At 38.5% G+C, this 15,494-nt stretch overlaps 1 protein-coding gene across 3 annotated transcripts in view; it reads right to left on the bottom strand.

Annotated features, from left to right (window-relative positions):
* pex1 (peroxisomal biogenesis factor 1) overlaps positions 1-15,494 on the bottom strand; it is a 109,707-nt gene that overhangs the window by 37,411 nt on the left and 56,802 nt on the right. For all 3 annotated transcript variants that reach the window (XM_043689702.2, XM_087987046.1, XM_043689703.2), the window contains 6 exons: positions 14,984-15,116; positions 13,203-13,299; positions 8,970-9,140; positions 6,063-6,217; positions 4,682-4,871; positions 1,373-1,539 (listed from right to left, as the gene is read on the bottom strand). In XM_043689702.2, the coding sequence (XP_043545637.2) occupies positions 1,373-1,539; positions 4,682-4,871; positions 6,063-6,217; positions 8,970-9,140; positions 13,203-13,299; positions 14,984-15,116 (913 nt within the window). The remainder of the gene's footprint in view (positions 1-1,372; positions 1,540-4,681; positions 4,872-6,062; positions 6,218-8,969; positions 9,141-13,202; positions 13,300-14,983; positions 15,117-15,494) is intronic.

Here is a 15,494-nt window from a genome sequence, read left to right as displayed (position 1 = left end):
CTAGTCCCATTTGCCTACATTTAGCCCATATCCTTCAAAACCCTTCCTATTCATGTACCTATCCAAATGTCTTTTAAAATGTTGTAACTGTACCTGTATGTACCATTTCCTCGGATAGTTCATTCCACATACAAACCATCCTCTGTGTGAAAAGGTTGCCGCTCAGGTCTCTTTTAAATCTTTTACCAGGTAAGAGTGCTGGTCTGATTAGCTGTTGAACAGTTGACTAGTGTCAGCCAGAGTGTGGGTGTTGAGTTTAAGCGAGTTTGGATCACTTTGAAACATTTTTCTCTTGACAGCTTGTTTTTAAACTCTTAGAATTTGAGTCAGTAACTGTCTATCAGTCAGAAATATCTTGCTTCGGGATCTCTGCTGGGATCCTGGTCAGTTCTGAATAGTCCTGCAATCTGTCAGACAGTAAACTGCTATATAATCTTTCCTCCAGAGCCTTGACAGATCTTTCAAATATCCAACATCTCTGTTCTATCATTAATAGTCATTCCTTCAGCTATTTTGCTGCAAATTCTAGACTTCCTTCCCTATACCTCCAGCGCCTCCTATATCCATTTAACTGATGATATTTTGATTACTCTTTAACACTCTTCCCTTGAGTTGGTGTTTACTTATGACTTATTATGCCCGTTAAGCACCTTAGAATGTTCTTCTATGTTGAAGGTGCTATATCAATGCAAGCCGTTGTTGCTTAAGGAGCTGTAGCACAGATGGTCATTAATGGATATTACAATCAGTACTTGGCAGAGTAGAGAAATGAGAGGAGATAAGATGCTGGTCAGCCCCTACATACTTAGTTTAGAAAAATTAATTTGGCCACATACTACAAGGGTTGATCAGAAGATATAAGAGGATTCAAGATGACTGTGACAAAAGGTTCAATAAATACTGGTTATTCTAGGAGAAGTGTGAATGTGTTTCTTGCCCATGTGTCAAGAATCAGTACTCAGAGGTGTGAAGTTCAAAAATGTTCACAATAATAAGTGTTATCCCATTAATTTTCAATTGGTTAAGTGATAGTGTCTTCATATTGCAAATAGACTGTACAGTTCAAAATCATGAGATCAAATCATTCCAGAATTCTCAGAAATGATATTTTTATTAGTGTTGATTTATCTCCTTTGATTTTCAAAGTCTAGGAAATTATAATTGAGTAAGTGCTGCAAACAAAATTAAGGCAATAGCGATTCTCAGATTTTACACCCATAAAATTCACTACATTCCAAAGTCAACCTCCAAATGCACAGGAAATACTGAGAGAATTTTAAAGTAAAACACAAAACTGATTTTCTGTGAATTAGCCTTAGTCCTCCAATCTTAAGTAAAAAATATTCCATTGCACAATAGTCTGATCTCATACCTTGACAGATAATTGTATGGTGTCCAGAAGAATTTGCTTTACTTCCTGTAGCCCTCCCACTTTATCCCATCCTAAATCTTTTGGTTTGTGTAGGTTAGTGTTCCTTAGAGAAGTAGGTGTAAATCCCTTGAGTGCCTGATGGAAATCCAACGTTGTCAAACATAGTTCTGCAAATAGAAAATTACAAAATGCTTATTTTTGAATTTCAGAAGCTTTGCATTAAATAATTTGTCTTCCATTTAGCAAACAGGATATGAATTTACATTTTATTAGTGGTACTTATTCCTCTTTAGGACTTAAACAATTTTATATTACCTCTACATAGATACTGGAGATGAATTAGCCTTTGTCATGCAGTTACTTTCTTAGAATATAGTTTCAATTGCATCACTCCAGAACTAAACATGATTTGCTACTTTCTGAAAATAAAGGAAAATTAACCCTTTGAATTTCCATGATAAATTTATCTCAACATTGTTTACTCCTCTTCTCCAACAATATACTGCTATAACATATGCCTTGTTACGTTTCTAAAGTTCAGTCTTAGAGCGCACAAACAGTCCTTCAGTTGACCAGATATCCTAAATTAATTTTTTTTTTAGATTAGATTATATTAGTGTGGAAACAGGCCCTTCGGCCCAACAAGTCCACACCGACCCGCCGAAGCGAAACCCACCTATACCCCTACATTTACCCCTTACCTAACACTACGGGCAATTTAGTATGGCCAATTCACCTGGCCCTGCACATCTTTGGACTGTGGGAGGAAACCGGAGCACCCGGAGGAAACCCACGCTGACACGGGGAGAAAGTGCAAACTCCACACAGTCAGTCGCCTAGTTCCATTTGCCATCATTTAGCCTGTATCCCTCTAAACTCTTACTATTCATATACCCATTCAGATACCTTTTAAATGCTGTAATTGTACCAGCTCCACCACTTTCTCTGGCAGCTCGCTCCATACATACACCATGTGTGTGAAAAAGTTGCCCCTCAGGTCCCTTTTAAAACCTTCTCCACTCTTTGTAAACTTATGTCCTCCAATTTTGGTTTTCCCCACCCCACCATGTCCGTGCCGTTCCAATCCATACATTTAACTCCATCTCTCTATTCTTTCCTTATAGCCCTGCAAATTCTCCTCTGCAAATACTTAACAAATTCTCTTTGTAATGAATGTTCTTCCACCATCCTTTTAGGCATTGTCACAGATCATAACAACACAAAACATTCTCATCTTACCTCTTGTTCTTGCCAATTACTTTAAATCTGTCTCCTCTAAATTTGTGAACAAGAATTCTGTTTCTCCTAATTTACTCGAATAAAACAAGTGACAATTCTGATCAGCATGATCAACTCACTTTCAACTATTATTGGTGTAAAGAAAGAAACTCAGCTTCTCCAATCAGGCCACAACTACCATTCCATTTGGCATTCTTAATTAAAATGTTTGCTCAAAATTGGACACAGTACCTCAGCTGATTCGTAATCACTTAGCATAACTTCCTTGCTTTTGCAATTTGCAGTAGTAATATTTAGAGAGAAATGGGGAGGGAATTTGGGCAAAACCCATAAGACGAGGCAACTTGTAAATGTCAAATTGAATTTGTTTGCCTTGATTTCTACCCGATAGCAGTCAAATTGATAGGTTAACCAACTGTCAGACACATAAACCAGCAATATGAAGTAGCAGTCCTGTACCTCTTGGGCATATCTGAAGGATCAACTTTGGAACAATATGTAGCAGTAGGTAGAGGTGGAGCCCACACCCAGCAGCAGGGAGGCCTAAAGGATTTCTTGAGGGGTGGGGTGTCCTTAGAGCACTCTTGCTCCTTCTCACAGACATGATGGGGTACCATAAAGGAAACAAATGTGAGCCTACGCATTCTGTCTCTTTTATTGCTGAGCTTTGGCACCTGGAAAACTCAATCTGTAATCTCTTTTTAAAAAGTGTGTATTAGTGTCTCTGGGCTGCTGTACTCACTTTAAAATTATCACACCACTTAATTTATATTGACTCTTCTCATTCTTACCATGAAGATACATTACTTCACACAGTATGCAGACTATAACTATATTTTACCTGATTTAAAAAAGCATGATGAAGGTACAGAAGATTAGATAGAAAGATTATTTAAAATTCAAGTACAGACCAAACTGCCAAGGGTACCAAGGTGCGTAGGTAATACCATCATCTGGAGATAATTATCAGTTACCTCAGTGGCAATAATACTATATTTTTGAAAGACTAGTTAAATACCAACTTGCAGGTAGCTAATTAGCAAATTGCTCATTCATTTGGTCTCTTAATATGCACAAATACCAGCAGACTGTTCAGTTGGAGGCACATAATCAAACCTATTCCTGCAGTCATCTGAAATGCACAAATACACATGAACAACATTGCTTATTAAGTAATAAATGTGCAGAACCCTAATCAATTTTCGTCTTTAAACTCAAGGGTGGTTTGGCTAACAACAGTGCTCTTCCAATTTGTGTTTACTAACCTGTTCTGACATGTTAATGCACACCTTTGGAGTAGGTGGGACATCTACCTAAGTCTCCTGCCAGAGTTAGGGACACTACCACACCACTACAAATGCTCCTAAACAATTAGCTCCCAACCAAAATCAGTTAATTTACCCCAGATAGAGAAATACTCCAGGGTTTATCCTGCTTTGTAAAGTCAGCTGGTCAATGCCACAAGAGTAGTGAGGAACATTTTTACAATTACTAAGGATCATTTGGGGAGTATAACACATGAAAGGTTCATGTACTTTCAATAACCTCAGGTAAAGTAGTTAGAGACGAATAATGACTATATTATTCAGAGACTGTAAAGGTCAAATAGGCTGCTCATGCCCAGAAATTCGAGACACAAAGAAATGACGACAGAGATTAAAAAGGGTAAGAAATTGAAAAAAAGAGAAGAATGCCAAAGTTTGATTGTGTTCTTTTAAAATGAAAATTGCACAGAAATTGCATTCTTTATAACAATGAGTAACAAAAGTGTAACTATAGCATCAGGCAATTGTAATTTTGTAAAATGTTATAAATATTTAATTTTTTAAATACATTAATTTAAGACTATAATAGCTGGACAACAAACAAAATGACAAAGATGACAAGACCTGAACCTTTTGTAGTTGAGTTATAAAAGTTATAGTACTTGGAGTTATGGAAATAAATGATTCTATATTAAGATTGCCAGAAAGGTATCAGGTTAACTTCACATAACATTCTAGTAAGGTACAACTTGGTAACCGTAATGAAATTTATACTATTGTCATAGGTCCACATTTATAGCCATACCTTGTTCTTTGTTGCTCTTACTAGTCAATAAATGAGAGTGCACGGCTCGTTCCATCAGCATGACAAAATCTCGTACTACAAAGCCTTCAGTTGCTTTAGCCAGTTTTTGAAGATCAATGTTTTTTAATGTCTTCAGTGGAATAATGGTTTTATTTTGAATTACAGAGGTTAAGATCTGTACTCGCTGATCCTGGTAACCAAAGAAATATCACTCATAGAATCATAGAATCCCTACAGTGAGGAAGCAGGCTGTTTGGTCAGAGTCCACACTGACTTCTCAAACATCAACCCACCCAGACCTACCCCCCCAACTCTATTCCTGTATTTCCCATGTTTATTCCATCTACTCTGCACATCCATGGACACTATGGACAATTTAGTATGGCCAATCCATTTAACCTGCCAATCCTGGAACTGGGAGGAAACCAGAGCACCCGAAGGAGCCCACACAGACAAAGGGAAAATGTGCAAACTCCACGCAGACAGTTGCCCAAAGATGGAATCGAACCCAGGCTCCTGGCTTAAGAGGCAGCAGTGCTAACCACTGAGTCACTGTGCTGCCACTATAATGCATATATTTCTATATATTTACTAATTTCAAAAATGAACTTTGAAAACTGCAAATCCACAAAATCCAGCATTTCTTAACCAAACAAATAATGTTCAGGAACATAATAAAGTCACAAAAAGTATAAGTGTTAATTTATGGTCATACACAAAGACCATCTCTTTTAAGGAAAAGGTAAATAAATATTATGAAAAGACAAATTAGGTATAATTCCAAATTATACAAACTATTAGATACTACCTCTTCAAAAAGATAAAACAGAAAATTATCGTACAGTAGTTTTGATTTTCACTTTTTTCCAAGTTATTCCAGCACCAGTTTAAAAGATCCCTTAGGTTCATCTCGGAACAAATCCCTTGATTGTACCAGAACTCAAAATGGGAAAGTAGAGGGTTTCTATTTCTTCAAAGAACATTACAACTAGAAAATGAATCAGTATTCAGGAGTATGGAAGAAAAATGGAGACAGCAAACATCTTTTCATTTTCCCTTTAAAAACTAATCAAAGATTACAAACAGATCACTGCATTTTAAGTGGGCATGTTCAGTCACTCCCCTGCATCAAACACAGATGCTTTACAATTGCTTTACAATCCGAAAGCTCAGCTTCACAGCTCAAGAGAATGTGTAGCATTAAACCTTCAAAACATTAGAACTAGTTTGCCTTTAACTTATAGTACTTTTTAAGCTTGTTAATAATTGAAAACTGCTACCAAAATAACAGACACACAAACACTATAAAACAATTTCAGTTCTATGGTTCAAATAGTGATGTAGTGCGATTTAATTTGAATTGCTAGGGAAACAGATTTACCTGGTTTGGAAGTGAAATGCCATTAATGCACTGAAATATGCGGGATCCTTCAGCACAAATGAGAGAGGGATGCAGAGTGTATTCAGAAATGCTGGTGGCTATTAATGCAATAAGACTCCCTTGTGAAACTGCCAGAGCAAACAAATACTTCAAAGCTAAAAAAGAAAGATTGCACAGATTTCTTACAGTATATGCAATAAATTCACGTTTTCAATATTCAATACTAAATATACAAACATACATCGTATTATGTCTCTGTAGTCCAAATTATTAGCCAAAAAACCATTTGATGCACAAAACTGTCCAGAGTATTGTAAAGAACACAATTTCTAATCACAACAGAAAATTGCTAATTGAATTCCTACGACTCAGTTTGTTTTTACATTTACATTGAGCTCAAACATATTTTCATACATTGGACAATCTGTTCTTCTCTTCATGACTTCTAACATTGCTCAATTTTAGAATATTCCATAAGTCAAAAAGTTCTTCAAGTTCTGGTGAAATTGAAAATTCTATTCGTTCAGTCATCTCAGTACAGCAAAAAGGCACCAATTTACAATACTTGTATTCCAACAGCAATAGGATTTCCAAATTTAGAGTCATCTATAAAGGCAACAAAGCAGTAATGGACTTAATGCACCAAAAGGCACGAGGTTTCCAAAGTTCTATGCCCACACTCACTACCAATTACTTTCAAGATAGTAGCAGTAGTTTTATAACTTTTCCAATCAAATAAATAAGATACAATTTATTTTCAAGCAAAAGTGAAAACATATAATGTGGCAAAGGGCAGTGGAAAACCAGAGGATTGAGAAGTTATAAAGACCAATAGAGGGCAATGGAAAAAGATATGAAGGAGAAGATTAAATATGAGGTAAGTTAGCCAATAATATAAAGGAAGACTAACAGTTTCTTTAGATACATAAAGGGCAAAAGTGGGGTAAACTGGACATTGGGCTGCTGGAAAATGATGCTGGATAGATAGTAGTGCAGAAGAAGGAAACGAGTGAGGAACTTCCCGTCAGTCTTCACAGTGGAAGACATGAGTAATATCCCAAAAATTCAAGAGAGGGAGGGGGCAGAGCAGAGCAGAGTATGGTGGCCATCATCAAGGAGAAGATGCTATAGAAACTGAATAGCTTGAAGGTGGATAAATCACCTGGAAATGGACTACACCCCAGAGTTCTAAGGGAGACAGCTGAAGAGGTGTTAGTGGGTAATCTTTCAGGAATTGCTAGAATCAGGGAGGATCCCAGAGGAATGGAAAACTGCTAATGTAACTCCCGTTTAAAAAGGGAGCAACGCAAAAGATACAAAATTACAGACCGATTAGCCTAACCTCTGTCATGTGTAAGATCCTGGAATCCATTGTGAAGTATGAGATTTCTGAATACTTGCAAGTGTATGGTAAGATAAGGCAAAGTCTGCATGGTTTCATCAAGGAGATGTCATGCCTGACAAATCTGCTAGACCTCTTTGAGGAAGTAATAAGCAGGTCAGACCAAGAAGAGCCAGTGGATGTTATCTAACTGGACTTTAAGAAGGCCTTTGACATGGTGCTGCACAGAAGGCTGAGTAAGATAAGGGCCCATGGTGTAGAAACAAGGTGCTAGCATTGATAGAAGCCTGGCTATCTGGCAGAAAGTGGGGATAAAAGGATCTTTCTCAGGATGGCAGCTGAAGACAAGTGTGTTCTGCAAGGCTCAGTGTTGGGACCACAACTTTTCACTTTATACATTAACGATACAGATGAAGGAACTGAGGGCATTCTGACTACGTTTTCAGATGGAACAAAGATAGGTAGAGGGGTAAGTAGCATTGAGGAGGCGGGCAGGCTGCAGAAGGATTTGGGCAGGTTAGGAGAGTGGCAAAGAAGTGGCAGATGGAGTACAATGTGGAAAGTATGAAGTCATGCACTTTGGTAGGAAGAATAGACTATTTTCTAATAGGAGAGAAAGTTCAGAAGTCTGAAGTGCAAAGACACTTGGGAGTTTTAGTCCAGGATTCTCTTGCAGTTGAGTCAGTAGTTAGGAAGGCAAATGCAATTATGGCATTTATTTTGCAATGACTTGAATATAAAAAGAGGGATGTACTTCTGAGGCTCTAAAAGGGTCTGGTCAGATCACATTCAGAGTTTTGTGTGCAGTTTTGGGCCTCATATCTCAGGAAGGATATACTGGCTTGGAGCATGTTCAGAGAAGGTTCACAAGAACGGTCCCAGGAACGAAAAGCTTAACATACGAAGAATGTTTGAGGACTCTAGGTCTATACTCGATGGAATTTACAAGGATGGGGGTGGGGGAATCTAATTGAAACTTGCAGAATACTGAATGGCCTGGACAAAATGGATGTGGGAAGATGTTTCCATCGGTAGGAGAGACTAGGACCCCAGGGCCCGGCTTAAGAGTAAAGGGAAGACCCTTTTGAAAATAGATAAGGGAGAACCTTTTCAGCCAAAGAGTGGTAAATCTATGGAATTTATTGCCACAGAAGGTGGTGGAGGCCAGGTCATTGAGAATATTTAAGTCTGAGATAGATAAGTACTTAATTATCAAGGGGATCAAGGGTTACAGGAAGAAAGCAGGAGAATGGGGTTGAGAAGCATATCAGCCATGATTGATCAATGGAGTAGATGCGATGGTCTAAATGGCCTAATTTCTGTCCTTATGTCTTATGGTCTAATCATAGAGTCATACACTATGGAAACAGACCCTTCAGTCCAACTCATGCATGCTGACCAATTTTGCCAAACTCAAGTAATCCCACTTGCCTGCATTTGGCCCATAAACCTCTAAACCTTTTTGATGCATGTTATGGTTTTCCAGTTTTGCAATAGAATAATCCATTTTAGTGTTACTGGCCTGGCGCCTATAGACAACAAAAGTTTCAAATTCCAACAATTACTTTGAGAAAGCTGTTTGCTAAGAATAGCTTCAGCACTGTGTTCATGTTCTGGAGTAGAGGCAGCTCCAATAATATGATCCAAGTCATCCATTAGAACAACAGAAGGTTGTCTCCATGCAGCCTCTGCGAAAGCATCTTCCCATTTCTTACGGATATTTTCAGCCCTTTTACCTTAGATAGAAAAACAAATTCAAAGCTTATAATTATACTTTCACACATACTCTCTTCTTCCTTCAATGTATATGCCCAAATCATAATCTTTGATTCAATTCTTTAAGCATATTTTTTTGAAAACTTAACATTTGACAATTTTCTATACACTCGCACTATTTGAGCCCACTTTAATGAAAATAAAGCATCCGGAAAGAAAAGGCACGATTCCAGATGTTTCAAAGGTGATTCATAAAAAAAAGTCACTCACACAAATATAAACAAGATATTTGTGTCATTGAAGGCATACAATAAATTATTTATATAGCTCCTTTGCTGTAGACAATTTCCAAAGAGACACATTTAGGCTAAAAACATAGATTACCTTAAGGAATGTTTTTGAAGCAACATATTCCAGATGATGGGCATTAATAATTGAAGTCATAGCTAACAATGGTGGGGTAAAGAAAATAGGTTACAGAGGCCAGAATCAGAAGGACATAGTTCTTATAGGACCTCAGGCACTTGCAAGGTCCTTAAAAGTTTTAAGCACATGGCTGATCGGAACTGTTGAGTGACTTAGATACAATAGTCAGTAAAGAAATAATGACAGTGGAACTAGACACTGTCACTAGTGATTTTGCCAAGCGTTTAAATATACAGTTAAGAATGAGTAATGGATCAAAAGGAGAATTTTGGGGAAATCCAGTTTTAATAGTGCAGGGACAAAAACAGATCCCGTTATGGAGATTTTTTGGCTGTGGGTTGGTTTGGTAAGAACCAGGAGGTCACAGCATCTTAATTAATGCAATAAATTGCGAACTGAATGAAATAATTGTTAATACAGCAAACCTTTTATTAACCAGCAACTATGGAAACAGGAGTGTAGCGGTTGATCAAGAGGTCCACACAATCAGTGTAAACATGCATACTAAGTAATGGAAATGTAATGCAGGGCATATTCACATCACTATTTGCAACATAAATAACTGAAATAATAATGTAATGCTTCCCTAAATAAAACTTTCGAGCAGAGCCTTGTCACTTGCATCCTCAACTGACTACTTGGATCAGGTCCGCGACCCCAACAACCCACCCTCCCGTCCTGGCACCTTCCCCTGCCACCTCAGGAATTGCAAAACCTGCGCCCACACCACCTCCCTCACCTCCATCCAAGGCCCTAAAGGAACCTTCCATATCCATCAAAGTTTTACCTGCACATCCACCAATATCATTTATTGTATCCGTTGCTCCCGATGCGGTCTCCTCTACACTGGGGAGACTGGACGCCTCAGAGCAGAGCACTTTAGGGAACATCTCTGGGACACCCGCAACATCAACCACACCACCCTGTGGCCCAACATTTCACTCCTCCTCCCACTCTGCCAAGGACATGGAGGTCTTGGGCCTCCTTCACCGCCGCTCCCTCACCACCTGACGCCTGGAGGAAGAACGCCTGATCTTCCGCCTCAGAACACTTCAACTCCAGGGCATCATTGTGAACTTCAACAGTTTCCTCATTTCCCCTTCCCCCACCTCACCCCAGTTCCAAACTTCCAGCTCAGCACTGTCCTCATGACTTGTCCTACCTGCCTATCTTCTTTTCCACCTATCCACTCCACCCTCCTCTCTGACCTATCATCTTCATCCCCACCCCCACTCACCTATTGTACTCTATGCTACTTTCTCCCCACCCCCACCCTCCTCTCATTTATCTCGCCACCCCTCAGGCACTCTGCCTGTATTCCTGATAAAGGGCTTTTGCCCGAAACATCGATTTTACTGCTCCTCGGATGCTGCCTGAACTGCTGTGCTTTTCCAGCACCATTAATCCAGTATCCTGGAGATCACTATAAAATAAACTTTCAGTATTTCAAGAATATGATTTTTGCCAGTTTATCAAGAGTGCTAGTTCAAACAAAATTTGCTGTATTTTAAATCCAATTCAGTACCAACTTCTCATAGCCGAGTTGGTTGTGTATGGTTGCACGATGTCAGTTTATCTGGAATTGCTTTATACCCTACCAATCTGATGAGATTTTGGCAGAGTGTATCAGAAGAGAATTGCCAGGTCTGAGGCTGTTTTAGAGCTTGTCAGATTTTGGGTCAAAGACTTGGATAATGGTCATTTCAGACCAATTCATATTGTGGGCTATGAAGGGTTGCTTGAAGCAGGGGATAGACCATGTGCAAGTGACAGAGATTGCAACACCTGCACAGTGCAACACCCAACTGAAATATACAGTTAAGTTGATTTTAATTGAATAAAGTACTAAAAATGCATGGCATAGTCTGAAAAACATACAGCTTTTGGAAACTCTGAAGTTTAGAAAGTAGGTTTGACAGAATTTACTGCAATGGTATCTGTTTATTTTACTTTTTTTGCATGTATTGACTATTCTCCCCTGCTTAAATGTAAAATGAAGCTAGTGAAATAAATTTATTAAATGAATAGCAAAAATACAAAGTCCACTTTTGATCTCCTAATTTGTGGGTAAAGATTTCAGAACAGCTGGAAGAGCACAAAGATAATTTCCACATTAATGCTTTTAAGATGACCAAATAAATAAAAAAAACCTGTCATATTCATTTTAAAGCAGCACCGAATTTGGGATTATTTGATAAACTGTATAAAATCAGAAAAGATTTACAAGGATGTTGCCAGGGTTGGAGGATTTGAGCTATGGGGAATGGCTGAACAGGCTGGGGCTATTTTCCCTGGAACGCCAGAGGCTGAGGGGTGACCTTATAGAGGTTTACAAAATTATGAGGGACATGGATAGGATAAATAGATAAAGTCTTTTCCCTGGGGTCGGGAAGTCCAGAACTACAGGGCATAGGTTTAGGGTGAAAGGGGAAAGATAGAAAAGAGACCTAAGGGGCAACTTTTTCACGCAGAGGGTGGTACGTGTATGGAATGAGCTACCAGAGGAAGTGGTGGAGGCTGGTACAATTGCAACATTTAAGAGGTATTTGAATGAGTATATGAATAGGAAGGGTTTGGAGGGAATATGGGCCGGGTGCTGGCAGGTGGGACTAGATTGGGTTGGGATGTCTGGTCAGCATGGATGGGTTGGATTGAAGGGTCTGTTTCCATGCTGTACATCTCTAAGAATCTATGAAAATGAAAAATGTTTAACGGACTAGGTCATATTTCTACTGATTGTTGGAGAAGACTGGTATAATACTCATACATTTTGACTTCTTGCGAGTCAAAAGGTATGCAAATAAGTGGAGCCGAGGTCAGAATTAGACCAACTTATTGTTTTACAAAGCCTGCTCAAGGGATTGAATGTCCCACCCCCTACCTAACTTGGATGTATGTGTGTTTTCCATTAGGTTGACTGGCCAATGAATTCATCGAGGAGAAAGTGAGGTCTGCAGATGCTGGAGATCAAAGTTGAAACTTTATTGCTGGAACAGCACAGCAGGTCAAGCAGCATCCAGGGAACAGGAGATTCGACGTTTCGGGCACAGGCCCTTCTTCAGGAATTTCCTGAAGAAGGGCCTGTGCCCGAAACGTCGAATCTCCTGTTCCCTGGATGCTGCCTGACCTGCTGTGCTGTTCCAGCAATAAAGTTTCAACACTGGCCAATGAATTCAGTTACCTATATAGAAAATACTGACACTTGAACCCCAAGAGGGAACCCTGGACCAGTTCTTGCCTGGCTGAGATATTGTCTTATTTTAACATCTCCCCAAAAAATTAAGTGGATGATGGCATGTCCAGATGTCTTAATTAATCACGATGTTTTAAAGATTTCAAGGCTAAAACTTAAGACTATTATTCCTCCACTTCAATCAGGAATATTTTGAAGCACATTTATATCTTTAGAAGATTCTTCTTCTCTTGAAGAACGCAAACATTTAATCCTTAGTTGCTATTAGTAGCATGAGTTTTTGTGGTGCTCTGGTTGCGTTCAGTCTTCTGTGCCAGAAGTTCTGGGTTCAATTCATATTCAGAGTCATGATTCAATAAGCTGATATCAGCCCAAGTATTCCTATGCCACTTGCCTAATATGCTCAAAGGGAGGAGAAAATTGTGAAGATATGTAATTGGATTGCAATTTAAGTTATTCTTACCTCGCAAGGCTTTACAGTCAATAACTTCCACATGTGCTTCCAGTTTATCTGATGCCTCTCTGCAAATGGCTTTTGCTAAAGTAGTTTTCCCACTGCCCTGAAAGTTAATTTCCAAAACCATATGTTTTTAATAAATGATACAGATTATAAACACAATTCCTCTTCGTAGATGTTAATTATTTCTTAATGTCAAAAACACAGGCATTCACTTCGAGTATAAGGTGTTCTTTGAAGGCACTATTTTGCTAGACTTTTCATCAGGAGATTCCTTAATTTTTAGCAAGTGAGTTAACAAGCTGTGTAAATGAAGGACCCAGAACTGGCAAAGATGAAACACATGATCTGTTGTAAAATTCCAGCTTGCAATATACAGGTGGGTACAGTCAGTGAAAATCACCAAGAGACATGGCTACCTTCATTCTACTTGTAACTATCCTGTGCGCCCTGAAGACCTAGGTTACATTAAGAATTAACAGTTCAAAACTTTTTTTTTTAAGATCCCTCACAAACTCTTCACTTGCTTTTTGCAAGTTGAGCTGTGGACTATCAAGACAAAAATAATCCTTAATGCAGGGCCTAAAGATGGAGCAAGTAGATTGGAAGCAGAGCTGCTGAGTGAAAAAATCTAATCAGAGAATGCAAAATATTACATTCCAACAGTAAATTAGGAATCTTTATACAGTCCATGAATAAGTTTGACAATAATAGTCTAAATAATTAAGATGGAGCTTAAAGTGCAAAGTACAACTGTTCCCTAAGATGAGGTAAAAACAATGACTGCAGATGCTGGAAACCAGATTCTGGATTAGTGGTGGCTGGCTCCAGCAACTGAAACTTGGGAAGGCACAAGAATCAGCTTGACCCAAAGACTATGGACAAACTCCAATTACTAGCAACATCTATTTGGAGTTCATTTATTTTGGACAAGGAATGCATACCCGAGAATTTTAATATTTCCAGCCACCTAAAGCAATGTTTTTTTCAGAGTAGGATAATAAAATTTAACATATTTCATGCTTGAGAGCTCTGCTGTGTCATTATTGGTCTGTAAGTTTTCAAAGGCAGCATAAGTAAGCATAGAAGAAGGTCTCTGATAGAGACCAAATTAAAAAGAATCAGACGGAAGTACTGAACTGCAGGGAAGATGAAGACAAGTACAGTCAGCCCCAGCTGTACAACTCCATGCCTAGTGCACTTATTTTTGATAAATTTACAAGATTGGGAGAGACTGGTCAAGGAATGAATTGCAATAAAGCATGCCAACTTATTACTTCAGTCCCTAATTTGAGATTACAAGCATCATCAGGACAATGAGGAAGAGCATGAGGTTCCAGCGTAGCACTATCAGGACTACTGCAGGGACTGCCCAAAGGGTTGGATTATGCGTGTGCCTGAGGAGTGGAATGCACACCAGAGAGGGGTGGGGAGGGATTTTATTTATTATTTATGAATTTTTAATCCAACTTAATTTTTTACTTGCTCTTTTCTTCTTTCTCTGAAAGTAATTTTTCTCCCTATATTTTCTTTTCATATGTAGTTTAACTCTAATCCATCCTATTTGCTCATTATTCCCTCTATATCTTTGTTTATTCTCAAATCTCATTATGAAGATATTGATCATTACATCCAACGTTCGGAACATCCTGGATACCCTAATACTGTGATAACATTGATTCACATTTACAACAATCTAGCATTTTGTATTTGAGAAAAGAATGCAATAGGTGATAGTCTATCAATAAGAATTTGAGAACCATTTAGAAAAACTGTAGGCTAGGTACCTTTACTCCTGTAAGCAGAACTGCTCCACTTTGGAGACCTTTTGCAACTGAAGCAACTTGCAATGAAAGTGGGTGACCCAACAGGCTGAGAGAGATGCGCTCTAAAGTTGACGCAGCAAGCTCATGAACCCCTCTGCAATACAGTATAATTATAATATAGCTATATTATGGAAAGAAACAAAATCACTTATTGCAAATATCCACATACAGATCAACCCACTAAACATCTTTATGGCCAAGTTGACAAAATTCTCTCAAAAGTGTATTCTTTAACAACATAAATTTAAAAAGTACACATTTTCAAATCAAATAACTGGACAGATACACTGGAATGTGTCACACCTGATGAAAAAAACATGGAGCTGGTTTTTCTCAACCAACTCCTGATTGTTTACTTCTAGCAAACAGTCAGTCATTCTGCAAACAAAATCTCCTAAAACTGAAGCATTCAGTTCAAGAAGTGGCAGTTTGACTGCAATACCATAGATTAGAAATGGTGGTAAGGAAAAAG

This window comes from Chiloscyllium plagiosum, unplaced genomic scaffold (assembly GCF_037043375.1).
Source record: "Chiloscyllium plagiosum isolate Xiang-an unplaced genomic scaffold, Cpla_swu_hap1 HiC_scaffold_5, whole genome shotgun sequence".
Taxonomy (NCBI): Eukaryota; Metazoa; Chordata; class Chondrichthyes; order Orectolobiformes; family Hemiscylliidae; genus Chiloscyllium; species Chiloscyllium plagiosum.
Note: the sequence above shows the minus strand (reverse complement) of the source record. Positions and strands in the feature narration are given on the sequence as shown.